At 44.7% G+C, this 23,822-nt stretch overlaps 1 protein-coding gene across 1 annotated transcript in view; it reads right to left on the bottom strand.

Moving 5' to 3' along the window:
* The window catches only part of CCND3 (cyclin D3), a 7,019-nt gene extending 1,922 nt beyond the window's left edge, over positions 1 to 5,097 (bottom strand). The window contains exons 1-3 of the mRNA XM_006926559.3: positions 4,701 to 5,097; positions 3,635 to 3,850; positions 544 to 703 (exon numbers count right to left, since the gene is read on the bottom strand). Of these exons, the coding sequence (XP_006926621.1) occupies positions 544 to 703; positions 3,635 to 3,850; positions 4,701 to 4,898 (574 nt within the window). The 5' untranslated portion in view covers positions 4,899 to 5,097. The remainder of the gene's footprint in view (positions 1 to 543; positions 704 to 3,634; positions 3,851 to 4,700) is intronic.
* Positions 5,098 to 23,822: the final 18,725 nt, after the last annotated feature.

Genomic DNA, 23,822 nt, shown 5'->3' with positions numbered 1-23,822 from the left:
GGCAAGGAGGACATCAAGAGTAACAGTGTGGACTTCCTATTCCTCAGAAAGTGTCAGCATGAATAGAGCAGGGGCCATACTGGAAAATGCCAGCAGTGACTGGCGTAAGACAGCGGCAAGGGAGAAAGATGGGAAAGGGCCTCTGTCCTACAAAGGACCAGGGTGAACAGCAGACTTGTGTAGGTCAGGTCCAGGTGGTCCTTAAGTTCCTGGCTGAGAACCAGGGAGTGAATGAGTCTCTAATTTGAAAACAAAACTAGGGTCAAGAGGCCTGGGTTCTGCTCCCAACCTAATCACTGTGAGACCTTATGCAAGTCACTTCTAAGTCCTCAGATCCCCCACCTACATATGTACTGGGTGTTTCTGAGATCCCAAACAGCTCTGATTCTGTTCTACTGCATTTCTGTATTGAAACGGGGGTCTAAGAGGGAACAAAATTTTCGCAAGTAAATTTTGAAAGAAAACTAGAATCTCCTAGTTACCCCGACCCTTCAAAGTTGTCTGACTTTCCTAATTTGACAAAAATGTGCCTAGAGTGCTTACCTGTAGCACAGAGGGCCAGAAAGGTCTGGGCATGCTTTTTGACCAAGGCCTGTCGGTCACTGGGCAGTGAGAGCCGGTGCAGAATCAAGGCCAGGAAATCATGGGCAATCACAGCAGCCAGGTCCCACTTGAGTTTCCCCAGAACCAGTACCTCCCAGTCCTGGAGGTTGGAGAAGAGGATGGAGTTAGTGACTAAAGAAGGGGAAGGGAGTAAAGCAGAAGTCTCATGGGGAAGGATGCCCATCAAACTTGAAGGTCAAGCCCCAATTCTGCTTCTTTGTTTAGGGGCTGGCACTGTGGAGTGAGGAGTCTAGGGCAGGGAGCTGGGGACATTTGCTTACAGCATCTATTCATCATTAGGTGCCAGACTACATGCTTTACATAGATTGTCTCTTCTAATCCTATCTGGTTATCTTTTGGGGACCAATAATCCAGGCCTTCTTCTGACTTCATCCAGGGCTCTGAGCACCTCTCCAGCCAAGAAGAGAATGCAGCTGCTAGCAGATAACACCAGCATCACCATGAACTTGAGGCTCCTCTGGAGTAAAGCAGAAAGACTCCATAATCCCAAAGGGATTATGTGAAAGAGGTGATTACTACTAGCTTCTCCCCCAACTTTGCATCCCAGCCAAGTCTACACTTCTTGAAGAAACCGGAGTGAACATGAGGCCATTTCTCCAGTGACACAGCCACTGAGCCAACTCTGAGGTTCCTCAAAGGGGAGGTTGCCCAACCCAACCCACATCCCCTTGGTGGGACATCAGGGGTGGGTCTTGAGATATAGCACCGTACTCCACCCACTTTAGCTGGAACCTGTAGTGCCTAGTGCCATTTGAGTCTCAGGAAGAGCTCTGGATGATTCCTGAGGGGCCAAACCCTATCTCCACCTGCCCAAGCCTGTATACCACTCCTAGGTCCCAGAAGGACACTGAGAGCCCCACCCCCCAGTCCACTCCTCTGGGGTTCCCAGTCCTGGCCCCAATTCTGAGTTGCGCACATGAGGATTTCTTCATTGTTTTATCTCAGGAAGGAACTCATGGGTTTGATCCCTTACTGAGACAGAAATGACAACCCCACCCAACCCCTTATAGGCCCCCGCCTAGATGTCATTCTCCCAAATCAGCCCCAAGCCTCTCACAGAGACCCACAGAAACAGCCTGGCCTGGAGCCAGAAGTTAAGCAGAGAAGCTAGCATTCTACTCCTGGTGCTTGTCCAGTGACCAAACTCCTAACTCAGAAATGAAAAGAAAGCATCTAGCCTTCAAGGAAACATCTGGAAGGCAACTTGCAGTGGGGCTCACCCTGTGGGGAGGCATGAGGTCATGTGTGAGGGAAGGTAGCCACCCTACCCTGTATCTGGGAAACCCCTGAGAATTTCAGCCCTAGTCTGGCAGAGAACATGGCCCTGGGAGTGATTAGGTGCAGTGGCTGTTAGCTTCCATCATATTTCCAGCCTTTAAGACCACCTGGGCTAGCCAGACGACTCAGATTCTCCTCATCTGCTTCAGTGCAGTGCTGAGACAGGATCCTTCCCTTCTTCACTGGGCCTCAGCCTTCTCTGCTACACAAGCACTTGGACTGACTTTGGTTCTCTGAGGTCCCTTCCAGCTCTGACCTTCTAGGAAGCCATCTGCACGCTCCACCCCCAGCTCAGGCAGAGGGGGTTGGTGGGGGGGGAAGTACTTTTTGCTTGTTCTGAAAAACTCCCCTCACACAAAGGCACATATACCATCCCACTCTTTACACAAAAAGGAAGTCCCCTTCTACCTTCCAGCCCAAACCCCTCCAAAAACATCTTGCTCGCTGGCCTTGGAAACCAGCTCTACCTTCAGACTTGCCAAAAACTACTGGATTCATCACAAAGAGCCGTGGGGCCTCCCGGATTCCCAACTCTGGCCTCCTACTCCCATCTCTGAGAGCTACTTGGCAGGAAGAGGAATCCTGTTCCTCAACAAGCAGCAGTCGGGGGCCCCAGTACCCTGGCTTCCTGGCCAGCCAATCACAGCAGCCTGCATGCTGCCCTCCTCCCAGGGAGATGGGGCCCAGAGACTCCTCTCAGGGTCAGGAGAAGACTTGGCTGCATGGAACAAGGTTGAGGAAGGTGCCAGCTCACCCTCCCTCTCCCCAAGATCCCCCAGGAGATGATTTGCACACCCTAAATAACCTCTTCTAGATCCAAGCAGGTCCTTCACCTCTCCAAGCTTTGGGGAAAGAGAACCAATGACTCTCCTCTCCTGCCTGGGGAAGAGCCCAGCCCAAGTTCCCAGCAAGAGGCCCAGGGAGCCACTTCCCAAACCACAGGAGTGACAGCAGCTCCCCACAGGGTTATGAAAGACCTTGGTCAGAGTGGGCGGGCCAGGGGAGGGGGCATCATTATCACATCGGAAGCAGCTGCAGCTCAGCTCCCTGTCTGTCCCTCAGTTCTGGCCTTTGGCTGGCTAAGGGGGAAAGGGAGAGAGGATTCCACCAAGCCTGAAGCAGCTGCTCAAGTTTCTCAGAATAAGGATTAGGAAGGAACTGTCTCTTCTGGAATATAAGAGGAAAGGTGGGATGAAACTCCTCTGCCCTTCCTTAGAGCAATCAGGGTCTGGCTTTAATCTGCTCTGGGAGACTTTTTCAATCACAAAGTCCACACTGGGATAAAGACTCACCCAAGGCGGCCCCCCTCCCCCACATGAAACACATTCCACTCCCCCACTCCAGTGGGGGTGTGCAGGCATGTCCTTCTGCTGCCAATAAATAACTCATGGTGGTTGTGTAAACCCAGAGGCAAAGTACTAGTGAGTGTAGACATGCAGTTTGACTTGTTGCTATCTGGGGGAAAGACCAGGAAGAAGTGGCACCCCCTGGAGGTCAGGAGAAGGGGAGTAAATTCATGCTGGCAGCTTAAGCCTGGGCTGGGACTATCCTAACCACCAACTACTACACCGCACTGCCCCCATCTTTTACCCAAATGTGTGGCCTCTGTGGGCCATGTGCCCTCCCGGGGGGTGGGGGTGGGCAGAAGCCTGAAGTCTTAGCTTTCCTTTTCCCGGTAAGTGAAGAGAAGTATGTGTTGCAGATGGGGCAGGGCAGGTAGTTATGCACGCACCCGCAGCTGGCGGGGAGAGACAGCGTGGTCGGTGTAGATGCACAGTTTTTCGATGGTCAGGGGCGTAGTCTCGCGCAGCTTGGAGGCCAGCAGCATGCAGACCGCACCCAGGAGCTGCAACTGCGCCTTTTGGGTGGGGACACAGGACAGGTAGCGATCCAGGTAGTTCATGGCCAGGGGGAAGACTTCCTCCTCACAACGCTGCTCCTCACACACCTAGGGGGAGGATGCACAGTCACTTCTGGGGCAGGGGCGTGGGAAACTCAGGAGCACTGAAGTTGAAAGGGGAGCGATGAAGGGAAGGGGGACGAGGAACAAAAATGGAAGGTGGGGTAAGTGTGCTTACAGTGACAAGGACTAATACAGAGGATGCGCCTTCCCCAAGGTGACACCCCCCACTTCCTCTGAGATGCCTCCTTCCACCTCCCCTGGGGTGGAGGGGTACGCCAGAGGCTCTCTTAAGAATTCCACACTGAGACTTCCCTCCCCCATGGGGGGAAGGCGGACGAGTCACCCACGGTAACCAGAGAGCTGGGACCCTACCCCCATTACCACTCCCCGCTGCACACACCCAAAGGGAAGGGAGGAGACTCCTGCGGCTGCCTCCCGCACTTTTCATTTCCCTGACCTCCGGAACAGCGCGCGCGCCACCCCCACTGTCTTCCCCGCCAGAACCCCGAGACAGACACAGGAACCGGCTCTGGGGCGGGGGCGGCCGAGCCCAGGGTTTCCCAGGCGCGCTCTTCTAAGACCGGGCGGGGAAAGGAAGCAGGAGACGCTAGAGAAGCCAGAGGGGAGAAGGTGGCCCCTGTCCCGCTTTCTCGGCCCGCAGAGAGAGAGAGTGCCAAACCACTGGCAGTCAAAGTCGGAGTTGGGGAAAGGAAAAGGACACCATGGAGGCAGCCGGCTAGGGTGCCCGAGTGAAAGGCCAGGCCTGGGGGTCTGAGCCACCGGGGCATCTTGCTGATTGTTGTTGAGACCAGGATGTCCCAACAGGGCGGCCCCGGGATGTCCGGAGCCGAGGACGCAGGGACGGCGGGGGAGGGGAGACCCGTCCGGGCGGTACCTCCAGCATCCAGTATGCCAGCATCTTCCGCATGTGCGGCTTGATCTCCCTCTGCACGCACTGGAAGTAGGAGGCGCGGGGCACGTAGCGCTCCTCCAAGCGGAGCAAACTCTGCAGGACACGCTGGTCGCCCAACAGCCGCGGGTCCGGCCCGGCCCGGGGCGCGTGCCGGGTGCCCTCGCAGCACAGCAGCTCCATACTTGGGAAGCGCACGGGCAGGACTGGAGTGAGAACTCGAGAGTCAGAACGCAAGCGGCGGGCCAGAGAGCGCGGGGCGCGGGACTGGTGCTGGTGCTGGTGCTGGTGCTGGTGCTGGCGCTGGCACTGAGCGGTGGAGCCCCGACCCGCCCGCGCCGGCGCGCACGCCGCTTCCCTGACAGGCGCCCCTCCCCTCGCGACGATGTAGCAACCGTGGAATGCTCTAACGTCACAACGTTCCAAGGGGCGGGGCTGCCGGCGTCCCAGACGGAAAGGGTTGGCGGACGTCCCCCTCCCCCCCCGATGCCGCGTTGGTCGGCGGGGCGCGGGCCTGCGGGCTTCCGGGAGCCCTATGCCCTTCGGTCCACCGGTGGAGATAGCTTTCCTGGAGATGGTCCTCTTCCCCACCATCGAGCCCTCCCATTTTACTTCTGACAGTAGTCACCCAAGAAAGAACTTTTCTCTAAAGGTTATTCGTGCATTCCGTCAAATCCTACTTCACCCGCGGCTTGCTCTAAGGAGTACAGATACTAATAACTAATTCTTAATGAACACTGTTCTAAGCACTTAATGTGCAATAACTTATTAAATCCTCACAAAAGCTCAATGAGTTAGTTAGGTATACTTATTTTGTAGATAAAGAAACTGAAGCACACTAACAATCATAGTTAGTCTATGGCAGAGCTAGGATTGGGCAGCAGACAGTCTGGCTCTTGCTGCACCACTGCTAAACATTGCTGCTGTGATCCCAAAGCCAGCACCATCTGCATCGCCTAAGAGCTGCTTAGAAACGCAAACTCAGGTCCACGCCTGACCAAAATCTGCATTTCAACAAGACCCCCGGTGATTCCTGAGCACATTAAAGTATGAGAAGGCCTAGTGGAAATCAACACATTACAGAAATACAACTGGGAGAAAAGGCCAAGGATTCAAGGCCTCACCTTGTCATAAAGTCTGCCGTGTGGCCTTGGACAAGCCCCGAAGTCATCCTTAGCTTGTTTGAGGAAAACGTGGGCAGGAAAACTAGATCCTCTATGAAGGAATTTCTTGCTCAGACTTTATAAAATCTTTCAATGGCCATTTCTTCTACCTCCCAAACTTGGGTTACTTTGTATTTTCCCCAAAGCTGGATTCCCCCTGACCAGGAGGCAGACCACAGGCCTCCAGTAATGCTCCCAAAGGGAGGAGGCCTTGAGGAATTCCTGCCTCTCCTGAGGTCCTCCTGAGGGAAAGGACACTAAGGAAGTGAGTTACTAGAGAAATAGTTTATAAAAGAGGCAAGTTCTATGCCAAACATTTTCTCAATGAATTGGTTTTTATACAATAAATTTTATTGTAGTTTTAATATCATGGAAATATTCATTTGCATTGTAGAAAACTTAGAAAATATAAATAAGCCACAAAAAAGGGAAAATAATTTATTATTTCATCATCCAGATAACACTTTAAAATGTCAATTTTTATAAAATTATTCTATGAATAAACACATATTTTAAAATGAGATCACGCCAAACTGTTTTGCAAGCATTTTTTCACTAAAAAATACCTTGTTAACACTTTTCCATGTCATTAAATATTCTACATTATTTTTAATGGCTGCATAGTATGACATTGGGTGAATATATCATAATGTATGTTATCAAACATGTATTGTTGGAAAGTTGTTTCTAGTTCTTCCCTGTTAGAAACAATACTGTGAAATATTTTTGCGGTAGTATTTTTGTATGCAGTCATGATTATTTCTAAAAGTGAATTAATTTCTACAGGTGGAATTTTTCAATCTAAGGTTATGAAATATTCTAAGGCTTTTTTAAAAGATTTTTTAAAATTTATTTTTCAGTTATAGGTGACATACAATATTATATTATTTTTAGGTATACAACATAGTTGATTAGACTTTTATATTTATGAAGTGAGTAAGTCTAGTCCTGGTAAGTCTAGTCCCTATCTGGCACCATACATAGTTATTACAATATCATTGACTATATTCCCGGTGCTATATTTTACATCCCTGTGACTACTAAAAAAAAAAAAAATCTCTGCGAACTGGAAAGATTAAAAGTGGTTTATTAGTAATAACATACATATATATTTAATTCAAGAGCTCTTATTGTGCCAATATGAATGTGTACCATATACCTTATCTAATCTTGTAAGTCCTATACTCCTTCCTATCTTTCAAAATACAAATATGAAGGTGCTTTAGTTAATTAATCATAGCATTGCACTCTTTCATTAAAGAGAACAACATATTTAAAATGATAAAGAATAGATATGAAGTTATGGGGAGACAAAGATGTTGAAGTGTAAGAGGTTTTTAGGGTGCAGGGGAACTAAAAAATGTAGCTTTTGAAGTGAGTACATAACCAGAAACCAGACATGTCCTGATGGAAAGTGTTCCTTTACTTTCAGAATTACTGAGTAGGATTGTTCAGGTTAGAAGGTTGTTTCTCCTTGATGAGAGAGTAAATTACCATTATTTTCCCCCAATTTTATTGAGATGTAATGACATATATCAATTGTATCAGTTTAAGGTATACAATATGATTTAATATATATATATATATTGCAAAATGATCACCCAATAAGTTTAATGAACATCCGTTACATAATTAACAATTTTTTTCTTGCGATGAGAATTTTTAAGATCTACTCTTTAAGCAACTTTCAAATACACAATACAGAACTGTTAATTATCATCACCATGTTATACACTACATTTCCAGAACTTATTTATCTTATAACTGGAAGACTATATCTTTTAACCACCTTCGCCTATTTTGCTCTCCCAATATCCACCTCTGACAACCACCAATATGTTGTTTCTCTCAGTAAGCATTTTTAGATTCTACATATAAGTGAGATCGTACAGTATCTCTTTCTGTCTGACTTATTCCATAATGTCCTCAAGTTCCATCCATGTTGCAAATGGCGAGATTTCTTTCTTTTTTTAATGGCTGAATAATACTCCATTGTATAGATATACCAGATTTTCTTTATGAAAACTGGAGATGAAAAATGGTTTACTAGTAAAAATATTTTGCCATGTTATCAGACATTTATATTTCTTTTATAAATTAATTACCTATTCATGCCTTTTGCCCATTCTTTTATAAAGATGTTTTTATTGATTTATAAGTGCTCATTATATTTTAAGAATACACTTGTCCGTAATTTTTCTGTCATGTATCTTACAAATTTTTTTAGTTCACTGTTTGCCTTTCAGTTTTGGGTCATGGTACAGTTATTTTTTAAACAAATAGAAAGTTTTTATTTTTATGTAGCCTTATTTACTATTTTCCTTAATGATTTCTGCCTTTGAATCATGCCTTCCCCACCATAAAATTATACAATTACTAGACACAAATATAGGAAATACTTGACTTTTTTTTATCGCCAGGGAGCTCACTGAAAATGCAGATTTCTGGGCCCTGCTTCAGGGCTTTTCATTCTTCAAGTCTATGGTGAGGGGGTCCCCAAAACTCTGCACAGTCAAGAGTACATATAATCATGGTTTTTCTTTTTAATGTGTAAATTGTTACCCACATTTATCCAGTGCATCATATTAAGTGGAGCTCTAGCCTTATTTTTCCCCAATTATCATCCAATACATCCTATGGTACTGATTTAAACAATCTTCTTTATACATTCATTTCCCTGCTATAAGCACCCCAGGGTCTGGTTCTTACATCTTAAATGATACCTTATTTTGATCATTCATGCCCAAAGACTCGCTGAAAACTGTCCCTCAGAATTCCTGCCACTTTTGTCTAAGGAACCTTAGGTAGTCTTTATCCCAATATCAGGGAAAAAGGTGCTTAATAAAGACACCAAAAGCTCATTTAGTTTGAAATAACCACTGTCCTCCACTTCCAAAGAGAACCAGGCTTCAACTACAGCAAGAGGGATGTAAATTAGATAGCAAGGAAAACTCCAAATATCCAATCGAAAGGGAAGAAGGAAGAATTAGCAGAATCTTCTCTGCATATCCCCCAAAACATGGCAGGGCCTCTACTGCCCTCCCCATCTCCTCAATTCCTTCCATCACTGGCAGCCCATTTATCCTCTCTGCTGAGTTTATTCATCCTTCAAGGCCCAGCTCAGGTCTGATATACTCCAGGAAGACTTCCTAGAACAATCCAGCGACAGGAACTAACCCTCTGGCTGCCAAACTCCTGCAGATTCCCCTGCACATGCCCTTCACTGGCTGACTGTTTCTGGACTTGCTCTCTCTCCCTACCTACAGTATAAATTCCTGAGAAGGGGAAGGCAATCCACATGTACTGATATCCAACTATGTGCCAGGCACTGGGCAGGGTGTTTATAATCCACCATCTCACCCTCAAAGAATTGTTTTGGGATGGGAAAACCAAGGTATGCTGGAATTAAATAACTTACTAAAGGTCCGTTTAGCTCCTCTCAAACTATACCCTTTTGAATCCCATACTGCCTCTCCGTAAGGATAGAATGGTGTCCGATATGCCTGTGTCTCCTCCGTAGGACCTAGCACGGTGCTGTGACCACCAGCTATGATAACAACCCTTAGTGGAATGCTCACTGTGTTTCAGGCATTGTACGTACCTGCTATGTATTAAATCTCATTTTCGCATCAATCTTATGAGAAATATAACTATTCTTTTCCCCCATTTTATAGAAAGAGAAACCAATACTCAAGAGTAGCCAAATAATTTGCCTAAGGTCACAGAGCTAGTAAGGGGTGAAGAGGCAGGATTCAACCCAGCCAGTCTAACTTCAGAGTCCATGCTTTTCACTACTTTGTCCTACAGCTTGTGCTGTTCCATGAGTGTGTATTGATTTATTAGTTGATATCCTGAAGAAGGGGCACACAGAGCCTGCCCAACTCTGGAAGACAGGATTTGAATTTACACCCTGGGAGAGGGAGCTCCTGGTGAGCAGGGCATTTTGAGGGACACCTCTGCCTTGCCCCTGGCACTGCCATGCCCAGAGCCAAGTCATCCTAGATCCCTAGGGCCAAGGAGGAGGTCAGCTATAAACCAGCTGTCCTCTGAGGAGGCAGGTGAGCTCAACACAGGGCCAAGAAAAAGGAGTTCTGGAAGGTTGGCTGATCTGGATGGGAACTTCACCGATAACCTCCACCTCACAGGAATTGGGACTCCCCTTGTTTTTTCCCAGAGGGGAAAAAAAAAAAAGACGATGACGACAAAGCAATGACCAGGGCCAATATGGCAGGGAGAGCCTTTCTGTCCAGGTGAATTCAATTAGAAAGAGTTACTCGGTGAAATGGCCCATTAGAGGTGTGGGAATGGAATGTCACAGGCCAGATGAAAAGCCCGGAGGAGGAAGGATACAACGCTTTCTTCCTCCTCTTCTTCCTTCTCCCATTCCTCCTCCTCTTCATCATTAAAATGTCTCTATCTGAGAACTGAGGGGGTGAACAAAGCGATGGGCTCACTTATCACCCCACAGTCTACATTCTATGGTCAGTTACTTTCAGACCCATGGAGATGATTAGGTAGAGGCCAGGAGAATTGGGGCTGGGGAGCAGTCACCTAAAGAAGGAGGTGGACAAGACTCTGGAATCAGGCTGCCTGAGTTCAAAGCCTGGTTCCACATCTTGTGACTAAGAGGGAGTTACTAAAACTCTCGGTTTGCTTCCTCTTTCGTCCAATGGGGATAATAACAGTCTTTACCCCACAGAGGGGTTCCGAAGACTAAATGGCCAGAAAACATCTCACCCATGCCTGGCACATAGCAAGTATTCAAAGATGGTAGTTTCTGTTGTTGCTGTTGTTGTCGTTCCCTCTCTCCAGGAGTACCCCTTCTGTTACGGACATGCACCCAGAAATCCTCAGGGAAAGGCAAAAGTGTGAACATCAGAAGCCCTCCTCATGGACAGCAGCTCTAGCAAACGTAGATGATCCAGCTCCTGATGTTCTGTGCATGATCAGGGGATGGTGACCACTGCAGGGTCCAGGGCTGTACCACTCTACCACTCCACGCTCACTGGCTGAGCGACTCTGGGCAAGTTATACTACCTTTCTGTGCCTCAGTTTCCTTTTCTGAAAATTGAAATAATAGTACATCCCCGAGAGAGTGACTGGGAGGATGAAATGGGCTCGTTTGTGTAAAATACATTGAACAGTGCCCGGCATATGGTGAGCCCTTTAAAAAAAGTTAGTTGTGATTGTGGTACTTAAAAGCACAAAATTCTTTGCATATATGGACTATTTATGACAATAAATGTAATACAATGGATATGAAGGCACCTGGAAAATAAAAAATGCCAGGGATTACTACTGTGGTGGAAGAGATCTGCAAATTCTGTGCTTCAGGAAGCATGAAGATGAGTGTTCCAGTCCATGAAACAATATAGTATACTAAAAGTATACTTTTGGTCTGATAAAAAGTATACTTTTGGTCTGATACACCATTATTGGATTCCTAGTTTTCTGAGAACTGGAAAACCCTATATGAATATTTTCCCCAACTTTTTACTTCGAGATATTTCAAACCTATAGGAAATCTGCAAGAATAATACACTGAATGTTAACAGTGCATTAATCTAAAGTTCATATTTCAGCCTATGTCTCCTAAGAATACTAGTCTCCCATACAACCACAAACCAATTAGAAAATTTACACTAATGCAATACCATAAACAATCTATATACGAAGTTCCCCAATTGTTCCAATAATAACCTTTTATAGCTTTTTCCTTCTCACCCCACAATCCAATCAAGAGTTAAAATTTGCACTGTTACTCTAACTCCTTAATCTCTTTTACTCTAAAATAGTTCCTGACCCTTTTTAAAAAAATCTTTGATATGATATTTTTGAAAGCCAACTGTTTTACACAGTGTGCTCCAATTTGTATTTGTCTGTTTTCTCCTGATTAGGATTCAATTTTTTTGGTAGACATATTATATAGGTGATGCTGTGTCTAAATATATGTTTTATAGTGGAAAAATCAAACATTAAATTAAACTAAACGTAATTTTGTTTGTTCTTCAAGGATTCAGGAGATAATTTAGGGCTTACAGTATTCCAAGTCACTATTTCAAGTATCTGTTATACTAGTACAATATTTCAAATCAGTAATCTTCGAAAGTTTTTGCTTGTTGATTCTTCAGTAAAAACTGTTTGAGCATACTCTTCCAATATATTTAGAATACTTAATTTATAAACTATGTCCATCCCAGCTACTGTAATAGATTATGTACATTATAAGACATATTAAGGCTTGTTAAAGGATAAGACAAAAATACGTGGAAAAGAAATTTTCACATTTTCTTCCTACTCTGCAATGGAATGTCTTTCACCCAGAGTTACCATTATTTGCCTATCCAGCTCCCGAGACAGCCTTCACTATTAATCAAGAAACTCCCACTAAGCCTGGATGGGCCTAAAAATCTCTACACAGCACTCCAGGCAGAGCAATCAAATTAGAGCCGGCATGTGAGCTGACCTATTTTCTGTTTCTGCTTCACAAAGGAGGCTGCCTTCTCGGCAACTCCACATGGATGTCTAGTAAGCATCTTTAAACTTTCTTTCTCCAAGATTCTACTAAACCTGGTCCTTCTGCAGGCTTCCCCACATAAGAAAATGAGAACTCCATCCTTCTGCTTGCTCAGGCCAAAACACTCCATGTCATTCTTGACTCTTCTCTCTCAAATCCCACATCCATCTGTCAGCAGAGCGTAGAGGCTCTACTTTCAAGATATGTCCGGAATTCACCTCTGGCTTCCTCCTCCTCTGCTACCTCCCTGGTCCAAATTCAATTCTTCCTTGTCTTTACTAGTCTCCCTCATCTAACCTATTATCCATTTCTGGTTGATTCTATGTCCAAAATACATCTCTAATCCTTTTCTTTTCTCTATTTCCACTGCTCCTACCCTGGTCTAAGTTGAATCTTCTCTTGCCTGGATTACAGTGGTAGGCTCCTAATGGGTGTCCCTGATCCACCCTTGCCCCCTCTAGTCTAGTCTCAACACAGCAGCCTTCTATTGGCTCTCCATTTCACTCAGTGATTACCAAAGTCCTCGCAATGCCCACAGACCCTGTGTTATCTGCACCCCACCCAACCTACTTTCCACTACTCTCACTCACTGTTCCTGTTTTGGTGGGATAGTGAGGGAGTGAACAAACTATAAACAGCATGTTAGTAAACATAACAGGTATACATAACAGGTATACATGTTCCCTTTAGATTTAGTATACATAACAGGTATACATGTTCCCTTTAGATTTGCTGTTCCATCTGTCTAGAATGTTCTGCCCCCAGATATCTACATGGCCACTCCTTCACTTCCTTAGGGTTTTGTTTTTTTTTTAATTCCCCTCACTACTTCCACCCATGACCTATGAATGTTGCTGTCTCCCCTTAAGAACTGGATCTCTGAAGGTGAGGCATCTCCTCCCATGTGCTCATGGTATACACCTGGGGCCTGGAGCACCCAGGGCCTGGCGTGCCTGGCACACCCAGGGTATGGACCATGGCTCCACTGGGGCTCGAACGCAGGACCTTTTGCGTGTAAAACAGACGCGCTGACCACTACTCTATGGAACCGCCCCATCCTTGGCGTTTTAATGCAAGTGTCGTTCCTCATATAGCCTCTCCTGGTCATCCTACTCCAACCCTGATTCTTCCTAGGCCCTTCCTACTCCAACCCTGATTCTTCCTAGGCCCTTTCACTACTTTACCTTTCTGTTTACCACTAGTCACTACCATACAATATGCTTTACTAACATGCTGTTTATAGTTTGTTCGCTCCCTCACTATCCCACCAAAACAGAATGGTGCCAGATCCATAGTAGGTATTCAAAAAATCTTGTTTGAATGAAGGAATAAATGAAACAAGCTGGATATAAGAAAAACACCAGCATGAGCCACATGATAAATGGCAACTCACTGGTGGTAAGGGAGCCGGTTCATCCAAAACCAGGAGGTGCTGCTTTGCTCCAGCCTTTGGCTACACTGTGGGAATAAGTGTTGCCATACATTCCCTTTGTTTCCAAACACATATAATGCTCTGTGGATTGGATCTGAGGGGCAGGGAACAGTTTGTAATCTCTAGTGAAAAAATGCTTGTGAAAAGAAACCTCAGGTACTGGCCTGAACCTGTCAAGTCTCCTCCTTTTCATAAAATTAGAATACAGCCTATATATTTACACATTTACTTTTTTTTCTCTTTCTGGCTGCCTGGATTCTGAATAAATGAGGCTTCCCTGTCCTATTTTGTTTGAGATTCCTGTTCTACAGCTATGAATGAAGTAAGCCTCCAGGCCTCAGGTGTGGATAGGTAACTTGCTACAGCTAAACACCTGGCAAAGAGAGCTCAGCTTGCTCGAGCTGGGAAGCGAGGAAGCCAGTACACTTCATTCTAGGCATGAGATAGCCCTGACATCAGTTTAGTATCATGATTAAGTGAGCTCTGGAGTTGGGCTGATTCCAGGCTCTTCCATTTGCCAGCTATGTGATCTTGGGTAGGTTGTTTAGCTTCTCTGTCCTAGGCTTCTCACCTGCAAAATGGGGACAGTAATAGCACTTATCTCATAAGGTGTTTGCAAAGATTAATATGGGAATGGCACCTACCACAGCGCCAGGCTCATTGTAGGTACTCAATAATGGGAGCTGTGATCACTAATGATCCATAATTACCAAGTGCCTTCCCCATCCCAGACCTCAGCAGGCTTCAGAATGCTGGACACAAGTCAGAGATGAGAAGCCTCCTCTTTAGAGCTTCCAGTCTCAAGTGGATAACTATGGTGATCCTGCATCACAGAGAAATCCTGAGATGTCATTAAGACAGAAGGCTTTCTACCTGGGTAACTGCAACAACCACCAGAAGTAGGCAGAGTGGTTTATATGTAATGAGAAATGTGGGCAACACTGGGAGTGGTGGGGTTTGGTGGTCCTGGTCACCTGAATTCCACAAGACGGCCTATGGAGAAAGAAGCAGGATGGCAGGAGCTCAGAGAATAAGTGGGGTATCAGAAGGGAGAGGCAGGAAGGGGGCACCCAGAGAAAGTTTAGGCAGGGAATGGGATGTCTCAACTGCGGGGCAACCACCCATGGTAGCACACCAGAGAATTTTAGGTAATAGAAATAATGGATTACACTTGCTAAGTACCTTCTCTTAGCCAGGCACTGAGAGCTTTACCGATGAAGTAAAGGTGCTATTACTACCATCCCATTACAGATGGGAACGGAGACACAGGGAAGCTAAGTATCACCCGCCATGCCGCTAGCAACTGGCTGCCTTAGTTGGGTCTCCCCAGAAGCAGACTCTGAGACAAGGATTCAAGTGAAGTAAGTGACCTGGGAGGTGATTCCAGGAAGCACCCGAGAGTGAGGAAATGAGACAGAAGGGAAGGAAGCCAGTAAAGAGTACATTATTGAGTAAGTTACCACTGTGGGCAAGTGGAGCTCAGTCCTGCTGAGGAACTCTGGGAGGCAATGAGAAGTGCATGCCTCTGCCTCGGAATAACTGCGTCCCAGGTGTGAGGGAGCAGGGACACCTGTCCACCAATTCCCAACACCAGGGGTTGAAGGCTGCTGGGAATGGAGGGAGGGGTTTGCAATTAATTACCCAGAACTTCCAGCTTTCCTGCAGGAGGACACGATGGACAAGCCATCAGGCAAAGTCACAGTGCTGGCACTTGGAAGTAGGGCTGGTGCACACTGGAATGGTGAGAACCATGGGCATCTGGGTGGAGACCAGCTGCATGTATGACACTGGCAGAGCTGGGACCTGAACCTAGTCAGGCGCCAGAGCACAAGTTCTAAGCCTGAATAAATATTTTTAATAGTGTTGTGCTCGTTTTAAAGTTGTATGTGCGTCTGTACCAGAACAAACTTAGGACTTTATCAGGTTTCCTTTTAAAATAAATTTAATGAAAAACTTAATTTTAAAAATATTAAGTAAACAATAGCAGAAGAGGCATATGGATATGGCACATGGGGAGGGTGATGTGTAAATGACAATTGGGAATTCATGGAAGAGGAATAAAAGGGCAGAACTTTGAGGACCTCGGCTTGAATCTCAGAACCTGGCTCTGTCCCGACTATACACATACAACCAGGCCGACACCTCAACTCTGGGAACCTATTTGTCCATCTATAAAAGAGGATAACGAGAGCCCAAACTGCATAGAGGGTGGTTCTGAGACCAGATGAAATAATGCATGAATTAAAAAGCACTAAGTAAATTGTGGAGTGCTCAGCAAACCTAAGGGGTCCCTCCAAGGAATCCTGGGGAGAATGGGTAGGGCCCAGGGCACCTACTCGGCCCCACTCTCTGTCACCCAAAAAGCTCCCATCATCACCACTCCAACTTCTGCCTTGCAAAAAGAAGCCAGACTTTGTTGCAGGTAGTTTTGTGTTTCAGTGGAGGTGTGATACTCCCTTGTCTCAAAGGTTAAAACTAAATTACTCAAAACCAAATCCTGATAATTCCACAGCAGGTTTAGGAATGGGCACTTGCCAGATTCTGGCCAATAGGGTGTGAAGTAAGTCCGCTAAGGGGCTTCAATACATGGGGTGCAAGAGAAAAACATTCATTTCTGCCTCACGTGAGAATGGAGTAAGATCGCTAACATTTATTGTATGATTACTATGCACCAAGCACTATTCTAAAAGTTTTTTTAAAAACCTAATCCATTTAATCTATATTAAATTTTTGAGGTAAAGAACTATTATCCCATTTGACAGAGACATTAAACAATTTACCCAATGGCATATAGCTATGGGATTAGAAATCAGATTTGACTGTAGAACCCATGACTGTGCTGTGATGCCGGGAGCAGCTGCAGCTATAATGCAATAATGAGAGAAGCTGACACCTGCCAATGACAGCTGAAAGAACAAATTTCTCACCCTGATGATGTTGTTGAGCTGCTGAATTAACCAGTCCTGGAACCATCTACCTCTGGACTTTTTGTGATGTGTGAGCATTTTCATTATTGTTTAAGTTACTTTCATTCCCCAAGTAAAAGTTCCCTTCTCTACTATCACCCACATGATAGGACAACCTTCAGTAGCAACCAGGTAAAGAGTTCTACCAAACATTCAAGAAGTATTTTAATCTTATAAAAACTTTCAGAGAATATAAAAAGAGGGTTCACTCCTCAATTCATTTTTAGTGTAACTTTGACTCTAAAACCCAACAAGAACAGTATGAGAAAAGAAAATTACACTTAGGAACATGAATGTAAAATCCCAAGAACGATATTAGCAAACTGATTCCAGTAATATATAAAAAGGGTAGTATTTTATGATTATGTTGACTTTATCCCAAAAAAATGCATGGTTAATTTATTACTTTTTTAAAAAATCAATATATTTCGTCACACTAAAAGTTAAAAGGAGTAAAAAAAATCATAATCACATCAACAGATGACAAAAAACTTTTTGATAAAATTCAACATATTCACAATAAGAAAAAACTCTTAGCAAAGCAGGGATAGATGGGAATTTCCTTAGTCTGCTAGAGGGCATCTACTGAAACCTTACAGCAAACATCTCCTTTAGTAATTTATACACAGAAAGTAAACCAGGCAAAGTGCCAAACATCCAGGCTAGTGGGCAGAACTTCCAGGGCCTTAGCAAAGGCTGGGAAAGACCAAGAGGCACTAGTTTCTACTCCATGACCAACCTGGCCAGTTCCTTCCTGGGACGACTAAGGCCACCTGTTCCCAGTGTTCTCAAGGTCGACCATCATCTTCCCATCCCTCTTGCAATTTGCACATTTTTATCAATAAAACCGTCTTTCTTCTGAGTCCTCAGGTTTTAAGCCCTGGTGCCATCTTAGATTTCTTCCTTTCTTTGGTTTCCCGTATCCAACAAAACCGGGCCCAACAAAACCACTCCTTGAAGCTCACTTAGATCCCACCCTTCCCATTCCTCCAGGAGGCTTTTAGCCAATTTCTCAAAATTGCCAGTGAAGTAAACCCTTTACAGCAGAGAAGTATCTCTCTGAGGAATCTGGTAGCATAATCTGAAACTTCCCTCTGCAAACCTGAAATTTATTGGAAGTGTAACATCCTGCCTTAAAAATATATATACATTTAGGATTCTTGTCCATAATACAACCGTAATCGCCATAATATGAAAATTATATTTATTTACAGTTAAGGAAAATTAAAGTTCATAGGAGCCATGTGTATCATAAGACTAGCAGAAGAAATTTCAAACCCTCTTTTGAAAGGCTGGTCCTAAAAAGAAAAAGAAAAAAAGAAAGAAAGGAAGGCCGGGCCTACATTACTATTGCAAAAGCCTCCCTGAGAGCCTCTCGTCTTCACAGAGCTTCCAGACAGATCCAGATCATCCGCGCAGGGCCATCAGATTAATCTCTCACAGACACTCCTTTCATCTCTAGTCCAAGGACCTGCTTATCAGGTCAAATTTAAAAGTCAACCAGCCTGGCTTTTAAAGTTCTCTTTCTCGAGGCCCCAGCCACTCTATTCAATTTTATCTCAGCTGAAGCACCCCAGCCTACCCCAAGGCCTTATCATCCACCACGGGCATCCTGGTCATTTCTCCAAATCCAGCTCCCTCCTTCAAGGCCTACCTCCCAGCCCACGAGAGTGGTAACATCGAAAGATCAGGGAAATTTAGAGCCAGGAGGATCAATGACGCCCAAGGCAGGGAGCAGACTTGCCCAAGGTCACGCAACCAGCTGAAGGTTGTTTTATTAAACTATTCTCATTGTTTCCTGTAAACAAATCATATTTTTGAAACTCTTGGGGGTAGGTACCACATCTTTTTATTCCCAAATTTGGTTACCTGCTGTAGGCTGTGCTCTACATAAAGATGTGTGCTTTGGTTCCAGACTCCCTGCTCTGGCAATTCCCAGGCTTGGAAGGTCTTTCCTCCATCTTTAGTCAGGCATTGACACTTGGAAAATCCAATTTAAGATCTCTCTAATTGTAGGTTATTAAGATTTTCCTTTTTAAACTGTCATTAGTATTGTTACAACCCTGAGCTAAAAAATACATTCTTAGAAAAGACCCACACTTTCCCCAAACTCACAAATCCATACCAGGTGACTCATTCTATTCTTTTATTTTTATTTTTTACATTCCTTCCAGGAGAGTGTGTATTATTTATTCTCTTATTCATTCATTTATTCCACAGATCCTTATTGAGACTCTGTCAAACACCATGATACTCCTGAGGCCATGGACAATAAATACAATGACAAATAGAGTTATTTTAAAGAGAATAAATCTCCTGGGGGACATGTACTTTGCTTTCCTTCTTAATAATTTACCTTTACTTGATTCTTTAATTAACTCAAGTATGTGGGTTTAAGGGCTTTGACTCATCATGTGGCTAGAAAGTTCTCTGAAATCAGGAATTGAATCTTCTAGTTTTTTGGTATCTAAGTAGACTCAGAACATGTTCCAGTTAGTACTGGTTGTCCTGGTACAATTAATGGTGTACCCTTTCACTTTCAAAAGTGTTCCAGTTTGGAATAACAAATGTTGGTGAAGATATGGAGAAACTGGAGGCCTCATACATGGCTGGTGAGAGTATAAAATGGTGCAGCCACTATGGAAAACAGTCTCGCAGTTCCTCAAAACTTTGAATGTAGAGTTATATAAACAAGCAGTTTCACTCCTAGGTATATATACAAGAACAAGTAAAACGCAACTATGAGAAAATTTTTATACAAATGCCAGACAGAGCATTATTGTTATTCGTAAGAGCCAAAAAGTAGAACCGACCTAAATGTCTATCAGCATATGAACAAATACAATGAATACAATGTGGTGTACACATACAGTAGAACATCATTCATTCATAAAATCGAATAAAGTACTGAAGCATGCTACAACGTTCACAAAAATGAATGAAATACTGAGGCATGCTACAACATGGATGAGCTCTGCAAGCATTATGGTAAATGAAAGAAGTCAACCAAAAGACTACATATCATATGATTCCATTTATATGAATTGTTCAGAATAGTCAAATCTAGAGATAGAAAATAGATTAGTGGTTGCCTAGGGCTAGGGTGATGAAAATGTTCTACAATTAGATTATGGTGATGACTACACAACTCTGTAAAAGCACTAAGAACCATTCGACTGTGCACTTTATATAGAAGAATTCTATGGTATGAAAATTAAATCTCAATGAAACTTTTTAAAAAGCATTCCAGTTTGAATAATAAATTATATAGACACCTTCTACCTCAGGAGGCCTTAACATTTTTGAGAGCATAACATGATTGAGAGCATAACATGATTGAGAGCATAGCAGCTTTTGAGTTAGCCTTGGGCCTAAATCCCACCTCTACCATTTACTTGTTGTGTGACCTGAGGAAAATTATTTGATTCCTCACCTGCAAAATAGGGTAATAGTGCCTACATCAGAGGTCTCTTGTAGTATAAGATAATGCATGAGAAGTGCTGGGAGACCCCCACCCCCAAGTTCAAAGTGCTCAACTTTCAGTAGATATTTACAGTGGCAAAGTCTAATAAAGAATGGATGGATAGAGCAATGGATGGAGCAAGACTGAAGCAACTCGAGACTCAGAGAGCAGATTATATCCATTCCATAAAACAAGATGTTCCTCTTAAAAAGGAACTCAAGGAGAATCGGCGGATCAAGTTCCATGCTGCTGTCGTCCATTCTGCTTGACCATCCGGTCCCCTCACTAATGTTCTCAGCCCTAGAGTGTGCAAAGCCCTAGGCTGAGCTTCCTGGAGAATAACAGGGCAGAAGTCAGGATCCCCTCTGCAATGGAAGGCTGAGCATGTGAAGAGGAAGAGGACAGCTCGAAGGCCGTGTAAACAAGACCAGGCTGACCAGAAGCATCCTTGGTCTGAGTGCCTCTGAGCAGACAACCCAGACTAGGTCAACTGTGTGCTGCCCCTGAGATGGGGCCTCTATTGCCTACTATCAGATGTTAAGGTGAGTCAAATAGTCCCAGCTATGTCTTAATCAAAACACTAATCCCAAGCTTCTGCCCTGGCTCCTCTTTTCTTCACTGGCCTCTAGAACTACAAACATTTCCTAAGGCTTAAGCCAAGACCCATGTTTTCCCTTCTCACATATACCTCAGAGAGTTTATTCTATTCCTTCAGGCTCGGTTTTCATGTTTCCCCAGCTCTAACCTCCATCTCAAACTCTCAGCCTGTAATCCCACCTGGATGTCACACAGATGCCTAGAACACAAGAAGCTCAACGTCTGCCCCTCCTCTTTTGCACTGTATGTCATGATCAGTTGGGTCACCCAAGCTGAAAATGCTGACATTATTCCTTCTCAGCTCCTCCTGCTCCAAGTTTCCACATTAACCTGTAAGCGGATCCTGTCACTTATGCTTCCAAAATGTCTCTAGAATCTGGCCCCTCCACCAAATGCTCAGGCGCTCCCATCTAACACTTGCACTGGTACAATTCTCTCTCTTCTCACTGGTCTCTCTACCTCCAATCACCATCTCTAACCCACACTCCCTACTAATGCCCCAGCCCTCCTTCAAAAACTTCAGGAATGCACATGTGCTTCCTTCAAGTCTTAAAACCTTAAAACCCCTATGTCTACAGGATAAAATCCAGACCACTTACCTGAAATGAAGATGCAAAGTCTGCCATTTAAAAAAAGGCATCTATCCTAAATTCTCCTTGGAGCCTTATCTTCCCTCCCCCAACACGCACGCCCTCCCCATACCTACACTCAAAGTCCACTGAATAGTCCAACACTGATGATTTTGCTCAGTTCACACACTTCTTTCTGCCTCAAACCCCCACCCTACCTCTCTTGAAATGTTCCATGTCCTTCAAGGCCAGCTCAAATACCACCTCTGCAAAGATGCTCTCCTCAGTTCCTCCTGCCGAAGTTTGAAGGAAGGTATGGGTGATTTACGGTGGTTGCCCTCTAACTACTGACTAGTGAGGGGGAATTGGCCATTGCCAAGTCACCATATCTCAGGGGCTGGTCCTCAGCTCTGCAGGAAAAGCATGCTTTTGGAGGCTGCATGAAGTCTAGACACAACCTAATTGTCTTCAATAAAGGCCACAGAAAGAAACAGAACAGAAAAACAGAGCCATCAAGTCAACCTGAATACCAAGACAGCTGATCAGCTCATGCTCTTCTTGACATGGGAACTCCAACCAGAGGGTCACATGGTAAACACAGCTGGCTTGCCCTCAGCCAAGGCACCCACTGTGTCCCACAAAATAGACAGTGTAGAGTCAAGGCTAACAGCATGAGTCAAGAAACTGGGACTGGACAGGAAGGGGACATCAAGAAAAGCCTTGTGGCTGCAGTAGAATTTGAGTTGTTACTCCAAAAGCAAGGGAGAGCCATTAAACGGTTTTAATATGGACCAGAATCTAAGTACATAAGCATTTAGAGTTTGGGGAGGAGTAAGCTGAGAGAGCACTGAAGAGGTTCTTGCAATAATCTAGTGAAAAATTCCCAGAGCAGCTTATGACAATAGAAGAAATGCAGGGAACAGAATCACTGGAACTCAGTGGCCATTTGGATGGTGGTGGAGGGATAGTCCAGGATGATTCTGGCTTCAGCAATTTGGTGGAAGATGTTTCTATTTCCTCTGATTAAGAATCCAAGTGGAAGAACAGATTTAGGGGAGAAGGTTCTCTATTTCACATGCTGCTCTGAAGTGCCCACAGACATTCGGGTGAAGTCCCACATCAGCTGGACATAACGAAGCCATTTATCGAGTTCTTACTGTGTGCTTGGAATGCCTATTACCTATTTTCATCCTGACGACAATCATTTAAGGTAGGCATTACTATCTCATTTCACAGGCAAAGAAACTAAGACTAAAAAATAATGCAAAGTAACTTCTAAGGTCCACAGCCAGCAAGGGACCCAGCTGGGACGTGAACTCTGGTCATGTCTGACTACACCCTCCCCGATCCCACGCCATAACCTCGATGCCTTGAATGGGGTCTAGATGTCAGGAGTACACACCTCTGGAAGCCCTCAGCTCAGGCAGCGGAGCCCCAGCCTGCATGCTGCCACCTAGGGAATGTGGGGAGAGTGAAATGCAGAGCACACCCACTTTTAAGGGGTAGGTGAAGAAAGAAGAGCCTCGGAAGGAAACAACAGCCAATGAGGTCAGTAAAGAATGGAAGGCGAAGGGAGAGTGGATGTGAGATCACAATACGGCCAGGGGTCAGCTGGGCATGGACCCCTCCCTCAGCCCACACAGTGTCAGACTAAAACGCCCAAGCACCCTCCCACCCTCATTGACGCATTTTTTTCTTTAGATATGTTAATAGAGGCCAGGGGTTAAGGTCGAGCCTTCCAAGCTTGAGCTCCAGGAGCCTTTGTGTCTCCAAATCGGTCTGCATATCTTTGCTCCGACCTGTGAATGTATCGATTTTATACTATACATCCCAGTGGACAAACTTAATTTCAATTTCTGGGAAGTTTCTTCCAGACTGACCTCCTGCAGTGTGAGATGTAGCAAAAAAAACTTTAGGCCTTTAGATTAAAGTATGGGCTCTACTGTGTGACCCTGGCCAAATTACTTAAATCTCAGGTTCTTACCTATCAAATGAAATGGTTACGAGGGTGAGAAATGTACCTACAACGACGTCCAGTTTATAGTGTGTGCTGTTATTATTACGTTTATAATGTGTACTATTATTATGTAACCTCCATTTACTGTGTGGCTTCATTTCTGATCATTTAGTGAGCCTGTGAGAATTCTGATGCCCCCGTTCCACTCCCACACCTGGATGTCAGACTCTCTAGAAAGAGGGGCTGAGGTTCTGTATGTTTATCCCTAGGCAATTTCGAAACACATCCAGGGCTGAGAATCACAAACAAGGAATTACTCTCTCTTTCACTTGCTGTGTATTTTCCCACTGAATTTATCACTCTATTGGTGAACTGTCTTAGTAGGCAGGTCTGTGTTTCCTATGATTGGAAATTCTCAGAGGGCTACCCCACTCCCTTTCCTA

The sequence above is a fragment of the Pteropus alecto genome, unplaced genomic scaffold, assembly GCF_000325575.1.
Source record: "Pteropus alecto unplaced genomic scaffold, ASM32557v1 scaffold7, whole genome shotgun sequence".
NCBI classification, from domain to species: Eukaryota; Metazoa; Chordata; class Mammalia; order Chiroptera; family Pteropodidae; genus Pteropus; species Pteropus alecto.
This window is presented reverse-complemented; position numbering and strand designations above follow the sequence as displayed.